At 46.5% G+C, this 27,370-nt stretch overlaps 1 protein-coding gene across 4 annotated transcripts in view; it reads right to left on the bottom strand.

The window, feature by feature from the left end:
- The window catches only part of RUNX1 (RUNX family transcription factor 1), a 244,161-nt gene that overhangs the window by 83,200 nt on the left and 133,591 nt on the right, over positions 1-27,370 (bottom strand). For 3 of the 4 annotated variants that reach the window (XM_059392312.1, XM_059392308.1, XM_059392309.1), the window contains exons 3-4: positions 9,476-9,514; positions 3,146-3,399 (exon numbers count right to left, since the gene is read on the bottom strand). In XM_059392312.1, the coding sequence (XP_059248295.1) occupies positions 3,146-3,399; positions 9,476-9,514 (293 nt within the window). The remainder of the gene's footprint in view (positions 1-3,145; positions 3,400-9,475; positions 9,515-27,370) is intronic. The other variant, XM_059392311.1, reaches the window with a different exon arrangement.

Below are 27,370 nucleotides of genomic sequence, written 5' to 3' on the forward strand. Positions count from 1 at the left end.
ATATTTCGTTTTACTTCTCTGTTTTTAAAGTATCAGGAAGTTGGGCAAAACATCAGCCCTCCTAATGCACTTCATGAGTCTCCCCACACTGGGGTTGGCTAGGCTGTTCACAGTTCAAACTGGCATTTCGAACAACTCTAATTAGGTTGAAATTACAGTTACAATTCATTTATTTCAAATCCCTTAATTTTCCAGAGTTTCAAAGAAAGCTGTGGAGTGGAACCCAGAATTCAGCCAAGATGACATTTAATGCATACCTAGGGACTGCAATCTTGCCGACAGAAACACTACTTACTGCTTTCTTACGGAAAGAATATGACTATTAGCATCCAAAACCTCTGAACTTGCTGACGGCATGTTTATGCCTTTGGACCCTGGTGTACCGGGGCCTAAACAAACTGTAAAACTGCAGTATTTAAAAATACATATATATCCTAAGTCATCTACATAGCTCTTGAGGCTGCTTCTGGAAATAGTGGGTAACTCGCAGCAAATTGAAGATTTTCCCAGCAGTAAAATAACTCTCTTTTCTATACTAAAATAAACAAACAAACAAACAAACAAACAAATAAATAAATAAAGGTGTTCCATGGGAAAAATGAGGGCGGGGTATGTTTTGGGGTCCAGGATAAGCAAATAGGAAGATTTTAATCTATTTGAAGGAAAAATTCATAATCTGAAGTCTCCCTTTAGTTTCTAAGATTCAAACAGGGGATTTACACATAAGATTTCAGAGACTGGGAGAGAATCACTTCAATGCTCTGTTCATCAATATCCTCAGACTTCATCACGGCTTCACACAATCTCCTCCTTATTGCAGGGAATATAGTCACTGTTTCCCGATGAACTACTTAAAAAGATTGTCTGGGGCTTATTTGAAATCCACATTTTGAAGTCGTAATTTGTACAGAAACTGTCCGGGAGGCAGGTAGATGGCTAAGTGCGGACCGGGGCCAAGGATACAGAAGCAATCAACCTGGACACAGTCACCTTGTGAAGGCTAGCTTGCTTCTCTGCCTAACCGTTGGGTTCGTTCCCTCACTGAAAATGCTGTCTGCCCCTTCAGTTGTGCAGGGAGCAGGCGTCCTTCAGGAAGAGGCCTCTCTTGATGGGGACGGAGTGCTGACAGATATTACTCAAGTGGCCTCATTTCTCCACTGTCCTTCCCTTTCCTCCATATGTTCTCAAGACCCACTTGACATTTTTTCAAGAGAACTATGCCTTGGTCATTTAGGAGATGACAAACTATTACTCAGTACAACAAATCCGATTTATTTTATTTTATTTTAAAGTCAATTATCATTTGGAAAAAAGAAATCTCTTTGGTTACTAAGATTTCTATGGAAAGAATCCCCTGATGCCTCATAAAAACAAGTTATATGATTTTTTTTACAGTGTTTTAGAAAAAATATATAATGCTTGTCTTGGGGAGGCTTGAGAAACTCCATCACTTCACCTCCTGAAGATTATTAATCACTTAGTGTTTTGATATGTTTGGGCGTTGGTTCCTGGCAGAGGAGGGGACATCTAGAAGGGATCCTGATTTACCCGCAAAGGAAGCCAAAGATCTTAGAACCCACTCGGTTGGTGTGTCAGGGGCACCAGGTTTAAATGACCCTATGGGCGATTATCAGCTTGTCTCCTCCCTCTGCTCTTATCTGAAAGAGGCCCCAGGGCCTAGTCCCCTGTCACTGAGTGGACTCAGTCCTGTCCTCCAGCTAGAGGAGCCTGTTTAGGTAAAGCAATTGGAATTATTTTAAAATTGAAATAAGCTCACCACCCAAATCTACAGAGATGAAGGACAGCAGGGAAATAGCCCAGTTGGGCTGCTCGACCCATTCCCCATTCCCTTCCCCTCAAAACCTTCTGCTTCCAGAACACTGAGGCACTTCTAGAGACATAGGCAATGACATATTTTCTTTTGTTCTAGGAATCCTAATGTAAGTTCGGAAGGTGCAGAAAGCTTAAAATTAAAGAACTCCCACAGTACTTTATAAAAAAGCCAACACTGCCCATTGTAACTAGATCAAGATCCAGTAGAGGTCTCAAGACAGAAGAATAGAATCCCCACCCCCAAAATCAAATTTCTACTGTTTTTGGCTTGGGTGTGTGTGTAGGAGGTGGGGAGGCGGTGGTGGTGGTTGTTGTTTTTAAATTCAATTTTACTTTTTCAGTGTGGGTGGTTTTAAAACGCCCAGTGCTGTTTCTATATTCCCCTTGAAGGCGAGGGTTTTAAAGGCAGCTTGACGGCAAGATTAGGGGCTCAAGTGAAGGAAGACCCCTTGAGCGGGTCATCTTAAGTTGCGGAATCCATGCCACCGGCCTCCTCAGACAGAAATGCCCCTGGCGGGTTAGACCCCGACTCCCTGAAGACAGCCTTGCCACCTTTCCCGGCCCCAGGCTTAATCTAGGTGAGCCAGAGATAAAGGTTCGGGAGGGTTCCAGGAAAAGAAACAGGATTCGCTACTTGCGGCTTCTGGCGGAGCAAACTAGAAGCTGCAAAAAAAAAAACTCTTCAGAAAACTTTTGCAAAGCTAACTACGCCCTCCGTGGACTTTGGACATGCTAATTTCGATGGGACTGTTAAAGACGGCGTGGGGGTAGGAAGCCTTGACAGTTTTCCTTGTCAGTTTATTTTCACTGACCCGAAAGTATAAAAGTAGCTTTATTTCCTGATGCCTCCATCGGAGGGAGGCAGAAAGGCTTGGGTGTCAAGCCAGAGGTCGGGGGAGAAGCAAGGGAGCAGACAGGCTTGCCAGAGCTGGGTTAAAACTTTTTCTACTTTATAGCAAAGCTAAGGACCTCTGTCAGGGAGCCCCGGGGCGGCCCTCACTGGACTCCTCTGGGGGCATCCAGATTGTTTTCAGTCGTCCCTGGAGGCAGCCCCTGCGGGTCCCACCCCACCTCCCCCGTACACACACACACACACACACACACACACACACACACACCGAGGATCGCCACTGCAACCCAGCATCCCCGGTGTCCCGAGAGCAGGAGGACGGACCAGGGGCCGCGGGGGGCAGCGCCGGCCCCCTTCTAGAACCCGGCCCCGCCCGCCAGGCCACTGCCCTCCCGGATCGCCCCCGGCCTCCGCCGGCCTTCGCCCGTCCTGTCCTCCCGCCACCCGCTCCGGGCCGAGTACCTTAAAAGCGATGGGCAGGGTCTTGTTGCAGCGCCAGTGCGTGGGCAGCACGGAGCAGAGGAAGTTGGGGCTGTCCGTGCGCACCAGCTCGCCGGGGTGGTCGGCCAGCACCTCCACCATGCTGCGGTCGCCACTCCTCAGCTTGCCGGCCAGGGCGGCGCCGGCGTCCGGGGCGCCCAGCGGCAGCGCCTCGCTCATCTTGCCCGGGCTCAGCGCGGTGGAAGGCGGCGTGAAGCGGCGGCTCGTGCTGGCATCTACGGGGATACGCATCACAACAAGCCGATTGAGTTAGGACCCTGCAAACAGCTCCTACCACGCGGCGACAGGGGCGCGGATCTTCGGCAAGCAGCTCCAGGGAGACCAACATACAAGTTCAGGGGCCTTTATTGCTGCAGGGGGGGGGGGGGGTGGGGGGAGGCGGGAGACCAAGTTACTAACAGTCCAGGAGCGGGGGCAGTTCTGTGATGCCGGTGAGTCTTATACCCGGCAGGGCTCCTAGCAACCGACAGCTTAAAGCTTTAAAAACTGGGCGACTAGAATCCAAAGTCAAATGCCGAGGGAAACTGTCTTCTGAATCTTGCTTTGAGAGTTTAACTTCAGTCTCTGGCTGTTAAAAAAAAAAAGAAAAAGTTCCCGGAGGCAAAAATTCCCATACACTTACTAAAATATTTATACGGAGAGCAAAAGGACCAGCAAATACATAATTTGGAAGTTCCAGTAGTAAATCGCCTGTCAGTTTTTTTTTTTTTTTCCAGGTGAGTTTTGTCTAAAGTCCCAGTACAACACAAAATATACGAGTGTCGTCCGTACACAGAGCCACTTTCATCATGCAAAACTGGCTTCGGTCCTCAAAAGCAAAAGCTGCTACTTCCAAAGGTCATGCTACTAATGTATGTGCACGTATATATAAATATATACATTTGCTCTACTTCATAAAATATTTACAATTCAATCTGTAGAGAATTTAAACACAACAGAAATCCATTAATGTACGCTGCTGATTCTTTTTTTAAGTAGCCTTGAAAATAATCTTCAGTAGTTGAAGAAGGGCTGGGCTAGAAATACTTGTCATGTTCTCTTAATAAATTCTGGCAAAACGCTCAGTTCAGAAAATTCAGTTTTTCAAAGAAAAGCTAATCTTAAAGGAAAAAAAAAAAAAAAAGTCCAAGTCGATGACACTCAGAGTACAGCTCTCCACATCTGAGAACTCGGGTTTGGGGATGTTGGTTAAGTTTGTGGCTGATCCTGTGGTTGGTGGGAGTTGAGCAGCCGCCGAGTCACACGCACGCAGACACGCACTCTTCCGAAGCCAGCCGCTGTCTACATCGACTCGGTGAGTCAGCCCGACTTGGGCAGTAGTGAGATGATCTTCCTCCAACGTCGCCCCAGCGCCGGCCGGTTAAATGCCGGGACGCACCTATACCTACGATCACCGCGGAACCGCAGCAGGTGGAGCGGGCCTGGAGAGGCTCCGCAGCTCTGATCGAAACAGACGGGGCGGCTCGAACTATACACGCAGTCACACTCCCACGCACACTGCCACGCACACGCAACTTCACGGCTTGCCTCGAAGCACAGCACACTTTCTCCTGCAGTTGTCAAAGGAAACAACCGGGGAAAAGTTCACAGGCAAGAAAGAAGTAGAACAGCCAGCCAAGAAACCAATTCATTCAAGAAAGAGAAAGAAAAAAAAAATCGTAGCTCCAACGCAGGTCAAGAAGCAGCAGCGAGGGTTGACTGTCTTCTGGCGTCCCCAGGAGCCCCAGGAAGAGGTGCCTGCCGGCGCAAGGCCGGGCAGCGTGGTGCCCTGGCTGGGTCCGGCCGCGGGGCGCCCGTCCCGCCTGCGCCCGCTGGCTCTATGAATGAGAGTGCCTGGAAATGAACGTGCTTTTACTGTAAGCCCGGCCCGAGGAATTCCATTCCCTCAGCTCGTTTGCATAGGGGCGGCCGCCGTCCAATCACAGGCCTTTCCGGTATCAGCCAGGGCGCGGCTCACCGCCGCGGGCTCCTGGAATTGGCCCGCGCGCCCCCGCCGCCGCCGCCGCCGCCGCGCGCTACTGTACGCGGCCTCCGCGGAGAGTCCGAGGCTACCGCGGCCTCCCCGCTCTCCCCGCGCACCCGCATCCACGCACGCACACGCACACGCTCACACATTCGCCCGAGGCCCCGCCCTGGGGCGAACCGCGGCCCTGCGTCTTTGCACACAGGCACAGTCGCGCGGCCGCCCGCCCGGGGCTGCAGTGCGCAGCGGCGCCACAGGCGGCCGCGGTCTGGAGACGGAGGATGTGGGAAGCGAGGAGGCTGGCTGGCCCAGGGAGGGCTTGGGCCGCGCGCCGTGCCGGGAACGGCCCCGGGGCCGGAGCCCAGCCGGACGGAGGCGCCCCTCGCTCCCTGGAGATGCAGCGGCCGCCGAGAGGCTCCCGGGACCGGCGCCGGAGCCCCGGGGCGGCCCCAGGCCCTGCGCGGCCACCCACGGCCGAGCCTCTGCTTCCTCTTCGTGGGTGGGATTCGGCCGCGAGGGGGCCGGAGGGCCGAGGGCCGGGCCGCAGAGCGGCTCCGCGCGGCACCAGAGCCGGGTGGGCAGCAGTAGAGAAGTGGCGCTGATTCATTTAGTGAGGCCAGACGGTCCTCGGTCTCCACAACATGGTTTTGTGTTTTTAGTTTTCTCTCTGGGTTTGTTTTCTTTAATTGGTGTTTTCACCGCGTCTGGGCTGCGGCTTAATTATGCAGCGCGCCCCACTCAGTCTGAGTGTGCTTCGCGGCGAGCAAAGGAGTGTCGGGATCAGAAAAGACCCCAAAGAACAAGCTCCGGGAAAGTTGAAAGCATCCGCTGGGCTGTTTCCCTGTTCTGGGAGCGTGGGCTCCCCCGCAGGCGGCACTGAAAGCCCACCGCTGGGCCCAGGTCGCCCGAGCCCTGCACCCACCTCCGGCTCCCCGGAAACGGCTCTGGCTCCTGTCCCCGCCCCCGCGCGCCCGAGCGGCCGGGGGTGCTGAACCCACCCTGGCTTTGCGCGCGGGCGGGAACTTCCCCAGCGTCGGTCCCCGCGGCGCCGGGGGCATTTTCGCGGAGCTTAGAAGAGCCCCCCCCCGGCGCCGGGGGCCCTTCCGCGGCGCTCCCCCGCCCCCCCCCCCCGCGCGCGGGGCCCGCCCCCCCCCCCCCCCCCCCACCCCCGCCTGCCGAGGGGCTCCCTAGCTCCCCGGGGACCCACTCCGCCCCCACCACCGCCGTGGGGTCCTCATCACCCGGGGGAGGGCGGGCTCTCACCCACCCTCAACACGGAGACATCCACTTCAACTCCCGAGGGTGTGGGGGATCCCCTCCCGCGCCGCCCCCCCCCCCCCGCGGGGGCCCCTCCCGCCCGCCGCCTCCTTCCCCACTGCGAACGCGCGGCTAGGGTGTTGGGGCCGCCGTCGCGCCGAATTCTTCTTGGGCTCTGCGGCTGGGGCCTAACGGATGCGTCGGTCAGGGCGGGCCTGCCGGGTAGGCCCTTCCCGGGCGCCCAGGCTGCTTCCCTTGCCCCAGGACTAGAGAGGCCGCAAGGGCTGCGCGGAGCCGCCGGGAGGCTGGCGCCGGTCCCGTAGGAGGCCCTGCGGGCCGCGGGCTCGGGGCGGACGCCAGGGGGCAGCAGCCGTCCTCGCTGCCGCTCCGGGCGCCCGGGAACGCCCCCGATGGCGCGGGACTCTGCCGCCCTCCCCCTGGCCTGTGGGTCGCTCTAGCAGCAACACCAGTTTGGGGAGAAACGACTGGAATCGGCTGCTTCCCGCCCCTACTATCCCGGGCGGCGGAGCTGGTGGCGCAGGAACCCTTCCGCCGGGTTCTGCGCTGTCCTGACCCGCCCGCATCAGAGTCTTTTCCCGAAACCCCTATGCACGCACTGCGCGGTCGGCCAGCTCGCCACCGTCGGTGCTCCTGGCGTCCGCGGCACCGTCCCCCAGCCCGAGGCCTCGGCTCCCTCCTGCCCTCCCGAGCTTCTCCCCAGGTGGGCCGTCCCCTCCCTCCTCTCCCGGACACCCGGGACACTCCTGAGAACAACCAGCAACTTGCTGCATTTTGTTTGTTTTCATGGGTCTGGGGTCTCCGAAAACTGCTTTTTATTTTTTCCTTAAAAATGATTTTGAAGAAGCCGAATTTCAGGAGTAAAGACCCACAAAAGTCCCTTCTCCACCTTGGCGCAGCGATTCCAACTATTGCGCAGTGGCCAAGTCTCCTTGTCTGCCGGCCCCCGACCGGGCTCGGACGCTGCCGGCCCTAGGGACGAGTTGGGGCAACTTAAACCCCTTTACCGCGGCTCAGATACATCGCTATAAGAGCGCACCGAGCGCTCCTGGGGACCGCCTCCACAGTGCATCCCCCGGGACCTCCGCAGACCTAGAGGGTGCACAAAAATTTGGCAGAAGCGAAAACGGGCTCTGATTTGGGGGATATAGCGGACTGGGGTAATTCGCCCTGCGGAAAGGTCAGAGAAAAAGGGTCCTCTGGGGCTTGGGCGGTTTGAAACCCTAAACCCTGCGAGGGGCTGCGGGTCGGACTCTCTGCGGCGGTCTCCCTGGCGGGGTCAAGTTCCTGCCCCTAAAAGAGGTACGGGGATAGATGCATCAAGTTTAGCCCTTCAAGGGCAGCACTGTGGGCGCTGCTCAGCTGAGTATCAACCAATAAATGTCGAGTTTGAACGTCGACAAGGATGATAAGAGCAGGAAAATCTTTTGCTGATTTATTCTAAATCCGGCCGCCGCGCATTTAAGGTTCCTGGGACCTGCGCTGGCTCTAACTGCGCCGTGCGGTGCACACTTAAAAACAAGAAACAAACAAAATGCAGCAATCTTCCTTGTCGAGGGACTGAAATGAATGGAAAGTGGGCAGCGTGAGGCTCAGCTAAGGCGTATCTGGAGTCTCTTAGTCTGAAAGACTTTTTACAGACCTTACAAAGTTCATCATCGCATACGAAATGAAAAGTTCCTTCTCACCAGAAGAGTCCATTTTAGCGGCAATATAGAATTTCCCTTCCTTTGCCTCTCCAAGAAAGGAAAGGAAACATTACCACATTCACTCCTGGAATAATACTAAAATTTACTCTTGTCATAATACAAAAAAAAAAAAAAAAAAAAAAGCAACAACGAAGCGATGTGTTGGGCGGATGCTATAAGATGGATTTTTCCAAATTTGCTGCGTGGGGGAAACTCCAATAGTGCTCATAACAGGAATGAAATGTAAGTTTTCACAGGGAAATTTTAAAGTACTATTTGGTTAGTTGGAAGAAAAATATCAATTTCATTGGGAAAAATAACAGTTCCTTGACGTTTTTCTTCAACTTAAGGTAAATATAAAACAAAGTGGTCTCAGAAAATACCTAAATATTTTACACTTTTGCCGTTTTAAAACCCTCTCAAAAATAAAATATGCCTAAAAATAAGATTAGAATCTCAACCATTCTCTTAAATCAAAATTCTCCTCTGTGAGTAACATATTTCTAAGATTACATTTCTAAAAATGCCATATTTCTAGAAGAAAATTATTTCTATCTCAGTGGACCATTTCAATGAAATAAAAACCAGAGAATGTATTTGGCTAGTGTTTCTGGACCAAACTGGTGCGGTTGATACAATGTCACAAGGATGGAGAATATTTTTGTGAAAGGAGTAAGGTGTTAACTCTGTGCAAATAACCTGCTGTACACAGGGTCCAGTTTTCAACATTAGAATTTAAACACCCTTCTCCCCCCCACCCTCTGATGTGGCTTTGAGATTATTTTACTTTTGGAATCTAATTACTTGGGGGAGAAGATTTTTTCGTTCTGTCACCATATCCTTCCTCCATATGAATGTTTTCATAGGATGTGGTGCTTCAAGTGTGAACTGTTCACCATAATCCTGCAGCTCCCAAGTAGCAAACTGAGAAATTTTTAAAATTAATTTTCTTTCAAATTTAGTATGCTTAATAAACATTTTACCCTCATAAAAGTTTTGCATTGCCACTGCAGTAACAAAGGTAATAAACTAGGTAATAACAGATAGAAGCCAAGCTCTATTTTTTTTTCCCAGAGAGTCATGTAGAGTCATTTAATAACAGCAGAATACACCTGTGGTAAACTACTCTGCAGTACTGAGGGTATCATTTAAAGTTTCATTGGAATGTTTTATATGGTTTGATATTTAAAAAACGAAAAAAAGCTTTTAAGTATTTTTGAATCAAAAAAAAAAAAAAAAAAGAGCCTCAATTATTTGGCTAATTTATGTCATAAGTTACTTATAGATTTACAAAGATAAAAATAATCCATATGCACGTATGAATGTGCATATTTTATTTAAAATATAATTTGGAATCCAACATACCGTGAACATCTCTAGATGGATTCATTCCGTGTACACATTCTGAAAGAACAGAAAGTAGGAAAATAAAAATAATTGTGTAAATATACTGACGGCAAACACCAAATTTATTGATAGTTGATGAATTTTATTCTAATAGTAATACATGCAAGTATGAAAACTAAATTTCTGTCATTTATTTTTAATTTTAATTTTAATTTTTTGTTGTTGGCCGATTGCCCCTCGCACTTTTTAGCACTGGAGATTTTTATAGTATATTGTCAACTTTGGCACAGGAATAGCTTAAAACAGTAACCAGCAAATAACAAATGAACTGTTACATTTGCACATGGTTACAGGGGACTTTAACAAATATTTTCCACTGCTACCTAATGCTGAATCTTTATCTTTCATACAATCACCTTTTTAAAGCTTTGTATTTGATGCTAATGTGATATGAATATCAGAAATCCATTTGGAGAATGTAAAAGTGAATCAGAATTCAAAGTGAAATTAAAACCAAACCCTAACTTAATGCCAAAACCCTTGAAAATTGGTATTATAACACAACTGAACTGCAAGAAGTAACAAGTTTTTTAAAGCCATGAGGATAAATAATTTTGAATGCATCTTTTGAAAGAAAAAAACCCGATAGGTAAACATTATCATAACTTACTTCCAATAAGACAGTTTAGAAATATTTCCTCCTTGCTTGCTTACTCTCCTTCCCTATGCTAAGGAGGCAGATTATTTATACTGAAACCTCTCATTCTTGAAATAACAATAACATTCTTGAAATAATGATATCAGTTATTACTGAAAATAACCATCATATGCTAATGGTCATATATGAATCCCTTACTATATGCTGCTGCATATACAGTTATAGGTAAACCCATTAAGCAACGTCATCTGAAGCTACTTCTCTTTCCTTTCCATATCTACATGCATTGTTCTGATCTTGAAATTACTGGGTTAGCCTCCTATATGACAGAGCTCAGCACTGAATGATTCACATGGAAGATACACCATTTTCAAAGCCTTAGGATTTGAGCATTTCAAAAATTGCAGACCTAAAGCTTTCAACTTTACTCCACAATATTAATATATCTTAAATTTTTTTTTCAAACAAAGAAAGGAGGTAATTATTTCAGATTTCCAGACGCTGTTTAAATAGGCAGGAGAACAAGATTTACAGCTCCTCAGTCTTATATTTTTTTGCCAAAGCAAAAAGAGCAACTAAAATAATAAGGGGTTCTGCAAGACTGCCCTATGATGAAAGATTCAAGCAATTAAATAGGTACTGTCTCCAAGGAGCATCCTTAAAACAAAACAAAACAAAACACCAAGATTGTGGTTTGCATATACATAAAATAACTCCATACAGATTTTAAAAAATAGAGCAGAGGAAAATCATTTGCACTAATTATGAATGATAAGGTAAGAAATATCAAATGTACCCTGAAGTTAGTAAGTTCACTTTTAATGAGCATGGGGAAGAGTCCACAACAGTAATACCAACCAGGCAGCCAAATTCATATTAAAGAGACCCAGTAGAAAATCTCTAGAAACCACCCTGGAAAGTCTTTCATGGGACCCTAAGAAGCCTTTCCATGTCAGAGGCTGAGACACAGAAGGAGCAAAGTAGAAAAGCAAATGTTTTGTTTACACACCTAATATTTCACTGGTTCTGCGAGAAAAACCCACATTTTTTTTAACCTAAAAACAAGGGCGAAGTGAGCAAAGTTTAAAAGGGGTGTGTGTTGTCTGTTGGAAGTGGCCCTACTTTGTCCCATGTCTGTAGGCTTGAGGCCACATGAGGGCACACCATGAAGCTGGGGAGGGGCAGGGGAGGTCTGCAGGTGAGGTGGCACCTGTGGAGGTTGGCGGTCATTTGCCCAAAGAGTTGTTAAAGATGCTACAACCTGAACTGTAGGAGAGGAGATGTCTTGGGTGTTTATGGCTGCAAGACCTCAATTTGGCTCCCCTGCCCTCCTCCAGCTCTCTCCCATGGATTCATGCCTTTCTTTCTTTCTCCCTTCCTCTCACTGAATGCTACTAAGTGCCAGGTAATGGCCAAAATGCTTTTATAGAACTCGCTGCAACAACACCATGATTCCTTACCACAACACCATCACCATCTCCGTTTTACCGGTGAGGAACCTCGCACTCAGAGGGTTTAGGAGACTTGACAACGTCACTGTAATCTGCTCATGTGTGCCTGTGCACGCACACGGATGTCCAGGCACGGGTCTGAATGCATGATGAGCTGTTTCTTTCTGACCACAGCTATGTATTTTTATAGGTATCCTCGGTAGAGCTCTAACAAATTAAGCTCTAATCTCGTGTGTCAGTTTGATCCTCCCCTGTTTCATCATCTCCATTAGACACTATCCCTGAATTTCTTTACACTGCAAATCTCAAATGTCTAAGAGTCACAGTCTGAAGTTATTTCTGGCCATCCACAGAGTTTGAGGAGCAAGTCAAGGTCCGTTTAGCTTTTAAATTCTTTTTTTAAAAGATTTTTTTTTTTTTAAATTTATTTGACAGAGATCACAAGTAGGCAGAGAGGCAGGCCGAGAGAGAGGGGGAAGCAGGCTCCCAGCTTAGCAGAGAACCCAATGCGGGGCTCGATCCCAGGACGCTGGGATCATGACCTGAGCCAAAGGCGAAGGCTTAACCCACTGAGCCCCCCAGGCATCCCTAGCTTTTAAATTCTTAATAAATATTAAATAATTTCCTAGTCCTTTCCTGCCTCTACTCCTTCAAAATGACATCTTTGGGACTTTCCTAGATATGAAGCACCTGATCGCCTTCCGGCAGCAGTTCTCTAAAGCTTTCTATGTGCCAGGCAGAGCACTAGGCTAGTCGGTAACAAAGGACAGAGGAGAAGAATGGAGTGTGATTGTGTTACCGAGTGTCCGTGGACTGTTAGGGCTCCAGGAAGATGGTGGGAGGTGTACAGGAAAAAGAAAAGATCATACCACCTGGTGTGCTTGGGAAGGCCTCCCTTCACAGTAGAGGTGATACTTAATGTGACTCCTGGAGGCCAGGTAGGCTGGAGGAAGGGTTTGCGGAGGTGGGGGGGGGGGGGGAGGGGAGAAGGTGCTCCTGGTGGAAGGGTCAGCAGGAAAAGATGTGAATTTGTGAAATAGAACCACATGATAGTGTTAGTATAGTTAGTTGGAGTGTGAGCCTGGGATCGGTGTGCTCACCAAGACACAGGTCACAGGAAGCTGAAGAAATTTGCACTTCAGTGTGAGGGCAATGGCTTCTATGAAAGCCTTGAAATCTGGAGAACAGCAGGACTAATACATGTTAGAGGGAAGTAAATCTGTCCGAGGTGGAGGGGTGAGTGGGAGGGGTCAGAGATGAAGGGGAGGGAGCTACTGTGGCTGTCCCACAAGGAACTGTCAACATCTGTTCGGGTGGGAACAATGGAGATGGAAGAGGGGGCGGTCGTGGGAGAATAGAGTGTTCCCCTCCTCGGGCCCGGGTGCCGTGACCAGCAGTAGAGAAGACCAGAAGAGGTGGGGTGTGGGGGTAGACACGAGAATCGGCTTTGGATGAACAGAATGGAGCTGTGGGTGCTGGTGGGGAAAATAGCCAGGAATTGAGGACAGAGGTCCTCACAGATCTACAGTGGCTTCACATTGTACATATAGAGACTGTGTCTGGGGAGAAGAGAGCATGGACAGAGTCCAAGACCATCAACATCTAAGGAGTTGATTAGAAAAAGAACCACCAAGGAGACTAAGCTAGGAGGAGAAAGAGGAGAGAATAGAGTCTTTATTTATTTATTTGACAGAGAAAGAGAGAGAGATCACAAGTAGGCAGAGAAGCGGGCAGAGTGGGAGGGGGAAGCAGGCCCCCTGCTGAGCAGGGGGGAGCCTGATGCCCTGCTGGATCCCAGCGCTCTGGGATCATGACCTGAGCAGAAAGCAGAGATTTAACCCACTGAACCTTCCCGCCCACCCCTCCCCCACCCCGAAAGAAAAGAGTCTTTAAAACAAAAGAACATGGGAATTTTGAGAGGAAAGGCATGTCTCAAAGGCCAAGGCCAAGGAGGGGCCATGGAGATGACGACTGAAACAATTACATTGGATTTGTCTCTAGGGGAGGCATGGTGACCTTTGCTAGAAGACTTCAGTGGAGCAGAGGACGAGGGGCAGCGAATGGATGTAGGGAGGGGGAGGTAGGGGCTTTGTGGAGGAGGGAGGAGAAAGGTAGAATGGCCAAGAGAGGGAAAGCCCAAAGTTGAGATGTGTGTGTGTGTGTGTGTGTGTGTGTGTGTGTGTGTGTGTGTTGAAGATGGAAGACACGTGAGAGAATTAACATTTGCTGTGTGCATTTTACCGAAGGTCAGACTCCTCAGGTCCCACCCCAACTAGCTCTTCTTGCTTTGCTCATAGCATCCTCCTCCTCCTGGCTTCCAAGTTGGATCCATGGATTTATCTTTGAGCTCATCCAATCTGCTGCTGAGTCCTCTTTTTGGTTACTTTGCTATAATTTATCTTCCTTTTCTGTTCATCCTTCTGGTTCAGGTTCTTCACAGGTTTCCCTGCAAAGGTCTGCAAAGGTCTCCCACAAGGGAGCCTCTATTAATTTCATATAGTACATCCAGATTGATCTGCCACACCTCTGCTCTGCAAACTCTGTCACAGAATGCACCCCAACTTCAGAGCCAGCTCTTCTGTACAGTCCTACAGGATTAAGGGCTACCTTCCATCACCATCTTGAAGGTGATGTCTGCGCCTCAGACGAAATTTTCTCTCAAGAACCAAATATATGTTTCTTCATGTTCTCCATGTCCTCTGAATGACCACTGAACTGTATTTTACTTTGTGTTTTAGCTATTTGAATACATTGAGGAGTGGGTTGGGTAAGAGGGAAGCATTGATTTCAGGTTTCTTTTCTTTTCTTTTTTTTTTTTTTTTAAAAGATTTTATTTATTTATTTGACACAGAGATCCCAAGTAGGCAGAAAGGCAGGCAGAGAGGGAGAGAGGAGGAAGCAGGCTCACCGCTGAGCAGAGAGCCCAGTGCGGGGCTGGATCCCAGGACCCTGACATCATGACCTGAGCCGAAGGCAGAGGCGTATAACACACTGAGCCACCCAGGCGCCCCTGATTTCAGGTTTCTATGTGGAATGACATTCCTGGTTTCTGTGTGGAGTGAGATTCTATGGTGTAAACTTCTTGGCCTCTTACCACAATCCCATTTATCCTCCACCATAAAAGACTAAAGTGCTTGGTTAGTAGCTTTGGGAATGGAAGCCAGGCATAGTAGGCAGAATCCTAAAATAGATCCCCAAGATTTCCCACCTTAATCTGTAAGACTGTGAATAGGATGGTGTGTCATGCCCTGGCTATATTACACGGCAGAAGGAATTTTTCTGATGGGATTGATGTCACTGATAGTTGACTTGGAGTCAACCCAAAGGACAAGTATCTGGGGGCCTCATCTCATCACATGAGACCTTTAAAAGTGGAGTTTCCTCAGACTGGGGCAGAAATGCGGTAGAGAAAGATCTGATGTGCATGCATTGTTGACTGGATGAGGGACGGGGCCACGTGCAAGCATGGAGAGCAATCACCATGTGTGACCCCTGGCTACAACCGGCATGGAAACAGGACCTCCTCTTGTAGTCCTAAGGAACTGCATTCTGCCAATAATCTGTGAAGCCTGGAAGTGCACCCCCCCCCCCCCCCCCCCGCAAAGCCTCCAGATAAGAGCTCAGCCTGGCCAACACCTTGGTTTGTGGCCTTGTGTCTGAGCTGGGAACTCCCTGGGGCCCAGCTGGACTTCTGACCCACAGAGCTATGAGCTAATAAGTGGGTGTGGTGTAAACTGCTAAATTTGTGGTAATTTGGTAGTGTGGCAGCAATAGAAAATTAGTACTCTGAGCATGCTTTTCCCCTCCCCTTTTTGTTTTGGGGGAAGCACTGCCTGTGTGCTAATGACGAAGTCTCTATTTCTGTGGTTCTGTGGCAAGAAGCCACGTTCTGAGCCATGGGCTCCCAAAATCCTTGGTGAGAAAGCTGGTATCTTAATCCCTGACTTCCTGACTCCTTTGTCTGTCCCATAGTTGGTTCTGGATCACTGGGGAGCAAAGATATCTTTGATTGGGCTCCCTTAATGTCAAATGTATAATTGTCTTACTGTCTTCTGCTTCACCCTCACCCCCATGCCAACACATAACCACTAGATTTTGAACATCTTGCTGATGAGGTTGCTTCCTCCTTCTTGAATCTCTAGTAGTATCGGCATAAACCGAATGTGTTTTGGAAACCTCTGGAGATCTGGTTAAGTGCAGATTATGATTCAACAAGTTTAGGTGGGACCTGAGATCCCACCTCTCCAGCAAGTTCTCAACCCGTTCTCAGAAAAGGCAAGAGCACCTGCTCCATATCCAGCAAACATTGTGTCCAGCACACAGGAGCACCCAAGAACCTGCACTGTCCCAAAAGTTTCCTTAAACAACATTGCCAAATGCAAACTGACATCAGAGCTATTTCTGATCTGGCTTTTCAAACTATTGTTATGGACTGAATGTTTATGTCCCCCTCCTCCACCCCTATTCATATGGTGAAACTCTAACCTGCAATGTGATGGTATTAGGTGTGGACTTTGGGTGGTAATTAGGTTTAGATGAAGTCACAAAGGCGGGGTTCTCATGATGGGATTAGTGCTCTTACCAGAAGAGGGCTGAGAGCTTTCTCTCTCCTCTCTCTCCCCTTCCTGGGGGCACACAGTGAGAAGTCAGCCATCTGCAGGCCAGGAAGACAGCTCTCACCACAGTGTGGCCCTGCGGGGCACCCTAACCTTGGACATCCAGCCCCAGAACGGTGAGAAATAAATTTCCATTGCTGATGCCACCCCATTGAGGGGATTTTGTGAGAGCAGGCTGAGCCAACTAAGACACAACTAAGATATGTCACAACTAAGACAACTGTGATAATAGAATCTCCTTTTATCAGTGCATCCTCTAACAGACCTGACACCGAAAGCTTTACAGGTACATGTCCCGTCAACCCTCTGGAAACAAATGGTCCATCCTTCTTCCCTTCACTTTACTATGAAGAAACAGAGATTTAGTGATTGGCCCAATTTCAACCCATGCAGCTCGCCTCTGGAGCGCCCAGCTGTGACCAGCCACCAAAACCAGGTTGCAAGAGAGTTCCTATCGTTATCCTATCACTAGTCAATTTCTTTACTGGGTCCTGACAAGTTTCATTCCAACTATGTGGGTGGTCTTTCTCATTCCGGAACAGCACTACCCAATAGAAATATGATGTGGGGCATCTATAAATTTAAAATTTAAAATTTTCTAGGAGCCACATTAAAAAAGTAAAGAGCAATGGGTGAAACTAATTTTAATACTATGTTTTATTTCACTCAGTATATCTCAAACATTTTTATTTCAACATGGAATCAATATAAAAATCAATGACACTTCCTTCCTTCCTCCCTTTCTTCCTTCCTTCGCTCCTTCTCTCCTTTCTTTCTTGCTAAGCCTTCCAAGTCCTACGTGCATTCTATAATGATAGCACTTCTCAATTCAGTCTGGCCACGTTTCAAGCCCTCGAGAGTCGGCTGTGGCCAGTGGCTACTGTTTTGGATGGCGCAATTCTAGAGTGACCCCTCAAGACAAAAATTCCCTCTGCATAGCAATTTTGCTACTATTGGGCCAGAGTTCATGTGAACCCTGTTTTTACCCCTGCTATCAGGGAAGGCCATTAAGTAATGCATCTTTCCTGATGCATACGTTCTTTCTGGGCTGTCCTGAAGCAAAGTCCAGAATTCATTTTACAGTATCACTTGATTGACAAAGAAGTAGAAGGACACACAGAGACTACAACTGAACTGCAAAAGCCGTGGTCAACACCACTGCTGTAGCTTCATAGCCACGGAGGAACCACAGATCAACCTCACGCATTGTTGACGTGCACTTAATGTCTACCAGCCACTGATGGCTCAGCCTACACAATAGTGCTCGGGCTTCCATGAGCTCTGGAAGACGATTACTGAAGCATCTCTTGCCTCTTTCCTTTACAGCAAAATTGGTTTTCTATGAATTTCGTATAAGCAACATAGATTAGAACAAGACATTCTATTTTTAATAAACCATGATTCTAAAAATAGAATTGCGAAGTGGCTAAATGATACTCATCCTCCAATAGCATTTCCTATAAACAGGTTTATTTTGAAAGAGCATTTTTTTTTCAAAGTAACACTCAATGTCAATTTGCTGATGACTTCCAGTTAAAAGTATACTAATAGTTCAAACTGGTGAGGCAGCTGTTAGTCTAAGTTATGGAGTGAATCCTCCTCTCTGTCCTCCAGTGCTCAGAAAAAAACAACAAAGGAGAAGATACGGGGCCAGATCTGTTACAGAAACCACTGGTTCTACCTCCTTGCATGGATCCTCGGGGGCTGCTGGGAACCTCTGAAGGTCCAAGCACCTCTTTAGGGCAAACATACCTGGGTTCCACCCCTAGGTCTTGTGGGTTGAGCACAGAGGTCAAGAGGCTGATGTGTGGAGACTGAGAAGGGATGTGGATCTTCTCCACACTTTTTTTTGGCTCATTAGCCATAGGCAGAAGGTGGTTTTCAGGGAGAGGTTGAAAAACCACTCGCTGTGCATGAAACTGGTCTCCTCTTTGAATGATACTCTTTTATCCCAGCACTGTGGGAAGCATCCAAGCATTGAGAAGCATCTCAGAATCTACACAACAGGGAGGTGAGTTGATATGCTTTCCCATGGTTCTGAGTCCCCTCACTGGGGAACCTTACAGCAGAAAACCTTTCCAGAAGATGATAGAAGCTTTGAGTCTATAAAACAGCTCTAACTTCTGAATCTCCTTTACTGTAGGCTAAAATTCAGTTAATATCTTTAAAACCACTCCTGACCCCATGGATGAGAAACAACGCACCATTTTACTAAAGGTGAGTAAAAAGTCGATGAATGAATGTGGGAAAGAACGCACAGGAGCCTCGTGCCTCGTCCCTGTGTCATTCCACAGTGAAATCTCCTCCCCCAGGGAAGCAGTGTATTTTATTCCTTGTGTTTATGATTTACCTTTCCTCTCCTATAATGAAATAGGAAGGTATGATTGTTTTTCCCCTATGCAACATGTATGTTTAAAAATAACAAGGTAGGTCCATTTAACCAGTTCCTGAACTGTTAGACATAGGAAGGAGGGCTGGGGAGGAAGTGTAGGTCAGTTTGATAAAATGAGCGCAATGATCCCTTGTGAGCTGATAGAGCAGTGAGGGGGACACCATGACATCAAATGTAGACCATGGTGTGTAACGGGGCAGCCAAGTATATATATATATAATATATGTATCTTCAAATGATGGGATGATTCACTTCCCTCCCAACAGCAGACGTTACGTTTTGAAGTTGTTGGTGGCATGATTGAATGAGTGGTGGCACGGTTCATGCAACCAACATAACCCCGGTCCGTCTGATTCAGGAGCACCCAACTTATGTCTCAGCAGTAGAGGCGCACCTCGAAGGAGGCTTCAGTGTGCTACCAACCAGATGGCCCAGGGCCGCTTAGATACCTACCTCAGCCCAGCCTCAGTTTTCTTGCCTACAAGATGATTAGAACCATGAACATTTATGCATAAATGCCACTTGGAGTTGTGAGAAATTGACCTAGCTGGGCGCTGACCTACATCAGCACAGTGCTGGAGTGAACTTGGATTTTGAGTGGGGTGGGGAAGGAGGCAAAAGGGGAACCCAGAATCAACTTAACACAGTTGTCCTCTCTGTGGCACCCCCCTCAGACGGTAGAGAAATTTCCCATGATTGTAGCAGAAATCATTAGAGAGGGGCCCTAGAAGCTTGAGATAAATCTTGGGTGTGAATCAACCGTCTGTTGCCCACAGGGGAATCTGCTTAAGAATCAAGAGGGAGTAAGAAGTGAAGGTCTATGAGGAATTGCTGAGAAATCTATATTGATCAATTAAGTAATAAATTGCCAGATGTTGGTCTTAGAGTGTTCTCCACACTCTGATAAGAAGGCAGATCCTCTCACGTTAATCCTGCTCTCTGTAGATTTAGAAAAACAAAATTGTACATGAAACAGTGGGTTAAGACTGTCATGCTCTGCTTTGCTGTGGGGCCATGGAATTACCATGCTCCACAAGAGCCTGAAAATTTCAGTTGTAGTATGAAATAAAAAACAGTTTTAAAAAAAGAAATACTAGAAGAGATCATTCTATTCTCTAATTACATAATTACATTTTCTGTCTGTAATACAGATAAAAATTCTAAGGTCTGCATTGCAATGGTTGGTTACATATTTTCAGATTACATTAATATTATATTATTATGTTCTTGTAATACTCACATTTTTATGAATAGTGTACCATACACATGATGGTAAGGGATATTAAAAACTTTTGTGGAGATTTGCTATGACACATCATTGTTTATTTCTCAATCAAAAAGTGGCTAGGTAAGGTTTAAACTTTTTGATATGATTGTTTTGTGCTTCCTTGGAAAATGCTGTTTTAAATCTATTTTTCAAAAAAAATCAAAACAAATTTTGCTACATTTTTTTTTGAATGAATACATGGTACCAATTCTATAGAGATCACCTGTTCCTTAAAGGTAGAAGGGAAGAGCAAAAATAATTTAAAAATATTAATTAATTAATTAATTAATTATATTTATTTATTATCCCCTCCTTATCCCCTCCATCCACCTAGCAATCCTCAGTTTGTTTCCCGAGATCAAGAGTCTCTTACAGTTTGTCTCTGTCCCCAGTCCCATCTTGTTTCATTTTTTCCTCCCTTCCCCCATGACTCCCCTGCCCTGCTTCTTGAATTTCTCATATCAGAGAGATCATATGATAATTGTCTTTCTCTGATTGACTTATTTTGCTTATCATAATAGCCTCTAGTTCCATTCATGTCATTGCAAATGGCAAGATTTTGGGTTTTTTGATGGCTGCATAGTATTCCATTATGTATATATATGTGTGTGTGTGTGTGTATAGATAGATAGATATCACATCTTCTTTATCCATGCATCTGTTGATGGACATCTAGCTTCTTTCCATAGTTGGGCTATTGTGGACATTGCTGCTATAAACATTCAGGTGCACGTGCCCCTTTGGATCACTGCATTTGTATCTTTAGGGTAAATACCCAGTAGTGCAATTGCTGGGTCATAAGGTAGCTCTATTTTCAACTTTTTCAGGAATCTCCATACTGTTTTCCAGAGTGACTGCGCCAGCTTGCATTTCCACTAACAGTGCAGGGCAAAAATGATTTTTAACAAAATTAAACAAAAACATCTGAATAATAAACATCTGTGAGCTAATTTCCAAGTTATACTTGTATGTATATACAATGAAAACAATATGCAGAGATCATCCAAAGATTATTAAAAATGATTATGCATCCAAACATCCCTTGAAGATTTTTTCCCTTTTTTTTTTTTAGAGAGAGAGAGAAAGAAAGAGATCAGGGGGAGGGGGAGGGGAGAGCAAGAATCTTAAGCAGTCTCCACACCTAGCTCAGAGCTGACTCAGGACTGGATCTCACAACCCTGAGATCATGACCTCAGCTGAAATCAGGAGTCAGATGCTTAACTGGCTGAGCCACCCAGGTGCCCCAACACTTGAAGACTTTTTACCACACATTTTTTGCAGAGAGACAGTTTTTTTTTTTTTTTTTAAAATATGAAGAGAAAGGGAACAAATGGCTGCTCTATCATGATGACAGATGAGCCCCAAATGAACTCTAGTTCATTTCTAATTGAACTCCAGACCAATGAGTGCACTGATGTTTAGTGACCATAAAGGACTTCCATTTTTCTTGCTTCTCTAGTTACCTTAAACAATTCAAATGCATATGAAGAGTTTCAAAGCAATAGTGGTTAATACAGCATTCTAGGGTAAGTTTTGAAAAAGGGCATGCAGAAAGTATTTAAAGAAATGTGGACTTGAGTTTTTAAAAAAGCATTGAATTTTAAAACGTTCTATGATCGTCAAGTTCTCCACTTAGGGAGCATCTTATGTTTTAGAGAAAGAGATCCTGAATCTAATGTATTTCCTTACCACTTCTGCAGTAGAAAGGATTTGTTTAGCCAAGAACTCTTTTGCTGGGGACACTGTGTAATGACGTGAGCTTCTAAGGAGGAAAGAAGAAAACTTCAGCAAACATGCCAGTAGGGGCCCCACTTTTTGTCTGCACACATGGGGCTGAGTTGTCAAAGAGAGCCAGCTCCAGGGTGAGCTGAATGAAGGACAAACACTGTCCAGACTTCCTGGGGGATCCTGTCTAAGCCACCTGGGCAGACCCTTTCTCTCCAGTGCCACACTGCTCTGGAGATCATGATTTAACAGGGGCAAATGCAACGAAGACATCGAGCAAAGTGCAAGATGTAGATTTCTTCCCCCTCACTAACCAAGCCCACAGGAGATTTCATTTCTTCTCTTTTGCCTCAGGCACATAGAGGCTAGCAATTTTCATTTGGTTCCTGAAATGATTTCCAAATCCTTCCCCCTTCCCAATTAGAGTGGAAATGGATTAAGATCTCTGGTTAACTCCTTGGATACTAGGATTGAGAAGGAAATAAAGTTACTGGAAACTTAATTTCACTTTTGTGTGTTTTTCCCCCCTGATTAGGAAAAAATGAAGGTTGGAGTCATCAATTACCACCCCCCCCCAACAAAGACATTTCTTTAGAGAGAACATGATATTGCCTTAAAGGTAAAACAAGAGAAGAAAAATTTCCTTAATGAGAATGCTATTCTGTTACTAGTGATCTTTATATTTAAAAGTGTTCTAGAATCCTTACTAGTAAAATTAGATACAGATTCAGACACAACCTAGGAAGCTATGCGGAAGCAGCAGTCGCAAAGGAGAGGAAGGCTACAGCACATATGGAATGTTCTCTTGGTTTTTACTAAGCTTGACATATCTGGGGAACTGAAAAAGAAAAGTGTCTAAGTATCTAGAAACAACTAGATCACCTGAAGCTCAACGAGTAGCTCTGTGCCCCGCCCCAAAACCCAGGGTTAAAAGAAAAAAAAAAAAAGCTTGTCTTTATTGGTTTTTAAGATTTGGCACATTGAAATCCAAAGTACATATACCCCTAAATAGCGACACAGCAGCAATTGGGAACAAGAACCTTCTCTTTGCGGGAGGTTCTTTGCATCCAGCAGAAGGAGGAAAGGCCCTTGTGACTTGCCTTCTAAGTCAGCATTCCCAAGAAAAGCTAAGTTTCCCTCTGAGACAAAATTCTGGATCTTTAAAAGTAAATGTGAGCCTTTTCTATTTTTAAAAAGACCACTAATGCATAAGCATAGATACGATTCAGTAGGTTGAGGAAATAATTTATCCTATCAGAACAACCTGGATAGCATTGACAGCAGCTCGTGGATGCATTGTATTTTGACTATGGTAGGCTTTACCAGGTTTGGGGGTTCATCTACCTAAGTCAAGAGATGAGATGGTTTGACCTCTGGGGGACCCACCGAGTGAGTGATCCTAGCTTGCAAGACCAGAGAAAGCTGGGGAATTGACTCATCAAAAGGGAAAACCTTGGGACGCCTGGGTGGCTCAGTTGGTTAAGCAGCTGCCTTCGGCTCAGGTCATGATCCCAGGGTCCTGGGATCGAGTCCCACATTGGGCTCCTTGAGCCTGCTTCTCTCTCGGTCTCTGCCTGCCACTCTGCCTGTGCTCGCTCTCGCTCTCTCTCTCTGACAAATAAATAAATAAAATCTTAAAAAAAAAAAAAGGGAAAGCCTTCTTAGTGCTAATAAGGTTCTGATGACTTAGCAAGTGTTGGGTAAATAATAATGGTCTCTAACAATGAGGGAGCTACTTCTGAGTTAGAGGTCTTGGGGCAGGGGCTTCCCATGCATTATCATCTCTAATCCTCTTAATAATCCTATTGAGTTTGGAACTCTGATCCCCTTCAGCTTCAAGGTTTAAGCAATTTGGCCTCATTGAGATAGAGCGCAAAAAGAGAGAATTTGACCAGGTGCAGACAGAAATCAGTCTCTGAATTGTGCGTGTTAGAAACAATGTTCTTCATATGTCTCAGGCGAGAAGTTTTCTAGACAATGACTTTCCGAAAGGACTGCCTTTGTTCCTGAGAGGCAGCCTCGGCCCAGTTCAAGGGAGGTTTGCAAACAGGTCCACTCTAGATGCGTGGTGCAAGGAAATGAGCTGCTTTAGAGACACTGAACCCAGATAGATGGATAAATATTTCAGCGACTTTTCCAGAATGTACTTAAGGAGCAAAGTCCATCTCAATTTGGGTTTGAGCCCATGGCCTTATAGTTTAAATATAAAATGCATTAAAGCCCTTTATTTAGAGAGCCATATGCCATTTTTAGGGATCAGCCCCAGTTCTCCTTCTGACTTTATTGGGAGTACAATGCAAATAGGTGTCTCAATATTGTCATTAGTATTCATTATTTATTAGGATCTGATGGTATATTCAAAGCCCTGAGGGTCACAAGCTTCCTCCGGTGGAAGGCTTGACTCTCAGGACCGTGCTTCCTTAGTGTACAGTCTCAGGGGGCTCACTATGGAGTGAGAAGCCCACGACAGGAGAACCCAACTCAGCCCGCACCATGACTTCTGATTTAGAAAAAGGCAGGATACTCCTGTGTAAAGTGTTCTGAGCAAACGTAGATTGTGACCCACTAATTTGCTGTAAACTGAACAAAGTGGTTATTATTGTTACAATAACAATTAAAGATAGGGAAGAGGAAGAAATAGAATTTTGCAAGTGGTGAGAGAAAGGATTGCATCCTGAAGTCCATCTTCTGACTGGCTGATCCAAGTCCTGAGTCATGCATATAATTCTCTTCTTACCCTCGCCTGCTCTTTGAAAAGGTTTGAAAACCTCTGGCCTAACCACTCTTTTTTCTTTCTTTCTTGGTACTCATTTTGTGACATGACTCAGTGTGCAACTCTCTGTGATTCTCTTCCTAACCACTCCGAGCCTCAATGGTCTCACTGGTCCTAGAGTCCCACCACTATCAAAGTTCTCAAGAAGTCCAAGGTAAATCATAACTGCTGAAGAACTTTGAAAAACCAAACACACTCATCACGGGCAAAGGATCATTACAAAACAAACCAGGGGGAAGAGGTTTTGAAGGTCGCCCTTTTGTGGAATAACATCAAATCCTGTCGAGCGGTTGAAAACAGCCTCAGCAAATGCTTCGTACGCTCCGTTCATGAGAAAATAGAGAAAGGGAGCTCTAGAAGCGAGTGGTTTCTCCTAGGTCCTGCAACAGTGGCAGATCTGGGACCCCCTGATCTATTCATTAGAGTCCTTCCCCAAAACTGGCCGCCGTGCCAACAGCCATGTTGTAACTTGTTGGAAAGAAAGAAAGAAAAAAAAAGACAGGATCTTGTGAAATTTTATTTACAGAAAATTTACAACTCATGAAGAGCTAAATTGATTTCTTCCCTTTCAAAGCGGTTTCCTGATTGCAATCACATAAATTAAACTCCGGCCCCGAAGAAGTTGCGGGGACCAAGTAATAAATCTCCAAGGAGCGATACGGGGAATCCTTTGAAAGTCTCAAGAATACCGCAGTGAAATGCAAACAGTAAATATTACTAATCTCCTGCCTGAAATGTCAATTGCGAAGGGATTTTTTTTTTTTAAACTCTGTTGGAAAGGTGGAAGGAAGAATGTCTCTTTCATCACATTAATAGTCTAAACTGAAAGCAAAGGGGGAACCAAGCAGTGTCACCCAAATGTCCTGTTTGTCTCTCCAGGGGGAAAAGTGGGCTGGAACACAAGCTTTGCTGATCTGGCAAGGCCGTTGCTCAATGCTCTGTTGTGACACTATTTTAACTGTCACCGAGGGCTGGGACGGTGACTATTGCACCAAGTCCTCCGCAAGGTGCTTCCTGGGCTTTGAGACAGGATGGTTCGGGGGAGTTGCAATCTCTCTTCTTGTGGAGCAGATAACGCCTTCTGCTCACGGCCACTATCTTTGAGTGCTGACGCTGTAGATAACACGGTTGGTTTCTCACCCACTGCCCAAGCCCTGCTTTCCTAATTGGTAGGTCTTTATTGCTAAAGTCTTTTGTGTGTGTTTTATCAGAGACATTTTATCATCTCTCTCCAAAAGTCCTTTGTCAAGGTCGGCCTTTGAACTTCTTTTGCATATACATTGAATGTGACGGATGATTTAGGGTATGTAAAAGGCTTATCTATAATTCTGAAGAAAGAGGAACAGAGTCATGGATCTTTCTGCCCTAATAGATCTTCTGAGGGCCTGTGCGTGTGTGCAGGCTGTGTGTATGTGTGTGTGTGTGTGTGTGTGTGTGTGTGTGTGCATGTGTGGTGAGGGGCGAGAGGTATATCATCTTATTTATTTTCAAGGCATTATGCAACAGATTATTCCAGGCAAATACTTTATGCCTTTTGGTTTTATGCTCCTTAAATTCCCAAATGCTAAGGGCCAGCTTGTCTTGGATCATAGAAAGGCCCACCGAAGGCAGGGTTGACCTCACACTTGGCCAACTCCATGCTCCCTTCCTTGTCCTGCTTCTAGAGGCCCGCCAGTCTTCCTAAGACTCTCCCTCTGCATTCGTTTCGTACAGTGCTCCCTGGAACCAAGCGGCAACCCTTGCAGGATGCGGTCGTGCTTGCTTATGTTATTTATATCTCCTTTATGTGGAAAACAGATGGAATCCATTTGGATCCCATCAGATCGGTTTATAACTTAACCCCCCGCCCCCCTGTTTCATTTTTTGCACGTCTGCTGTCAACCCCCAGCCTGCAACTGTGAAAATCATTCTAGAAAGGAGGACAGAGCGGGACAGACGAAGGGGGCGGCAGTCCTCCCTCTGGGCCCAAGGGCAGCCTCCTCGTGCCGCTCAGGAGCCGTAGAAAGCATGTTTTTATAAGGACCACATCATATTTCTTACAAAAAAAAAAAAAAAAGAAAAGAAAGAAAGAAAGAAAGAAAGAAAAGAAAGCTAAGTGCTGTTCTGTTTGATGTCCTGCCCATCTCCAAAAGAAGGTGCGGAGAGTGGCGAGCTGCTCAGCGGGGTCAGGAGGGCTGGTCCTGGTGATGCCCCAGGGCTCTTCAGTCCGGCCCCGGCCATCTCTGCGACAGGAGGTGAGCTTATTTCATAATCGGAAAGTATAAAGGAGCAGAGAACTCTTCACAAGACCAAAACTCGATCTCTAGGAAGGCTGGTCCTCTCACCAAACTCCCGTAGCTCACCCCACATCTTTTCTCTTTTTCTTCCTCCTACTGTTCCTCCTTTATGCAACTATTATCCGCCAGGGGGTGAGGGGGCTCGGACCGCGGGGTTTTGTGGTGTGAGGAGCGCCCGCAGGCCCACGCGGGCGTGGAAAGGAGACAACAAATTTCAGTTCTGAACAAATCAAGATGTACGTAAACTGGCTCTGGGATCAGCGTCCGCAAACCAGCACCAGCGCCTGCCTTATTCGTGGCCTAGCCCTGTCCTCCCCGCCGGCGCTTGGATGCCCCGCTCCCTCTGCACCGGCCATCCGGGGAAACCCAACCTGGCATTTGTGGGTCTGAGTCACGCCGTGAGGCTCCCCGGTGTCTGGCGAGCAAGCAACGGCCGGCCGAGGCTTCTCTTGCTTCCCCTCACTGGCTGGAGGGCTCAACGGTCTCCTAGCTCTTATTTTTCTTCTTTTTTTGTGACTTCCTGATCGAATCATCCATGATGGAGATCCTTTTCAAAACTTTTTTTTTTTTTTTTCTGGTGGGGAATTCAGTTAGAGGCTTCCGGGAACTAAGAGCAAATGAACTCTCTCTCTGAAGTCAACAACTGCATATTGAAAGCTAAATGCAAACCCAGAAGTCCCTCTCCCCATTTGTCCTCTGGCTCATTCGCCCTGGACACTAGAGGGAAGCCTCCCCTTTCCCCCGTGCGACCCTGA

This window comes from Mustela nigripes, chromosome 2 (genome assembly GCF_022355385.1).
Source record: "Mustela nigripes isolate SB6536 chromosome 2, MUSNIG.SB6536, whole genome shotgun sequence".
NCBI classification, from domain to species: Eukaryota; Metazoa; Chordata; class Mammalia; order Carnivora; family Mustelidae; genus Mustela; species Mustela nigripes.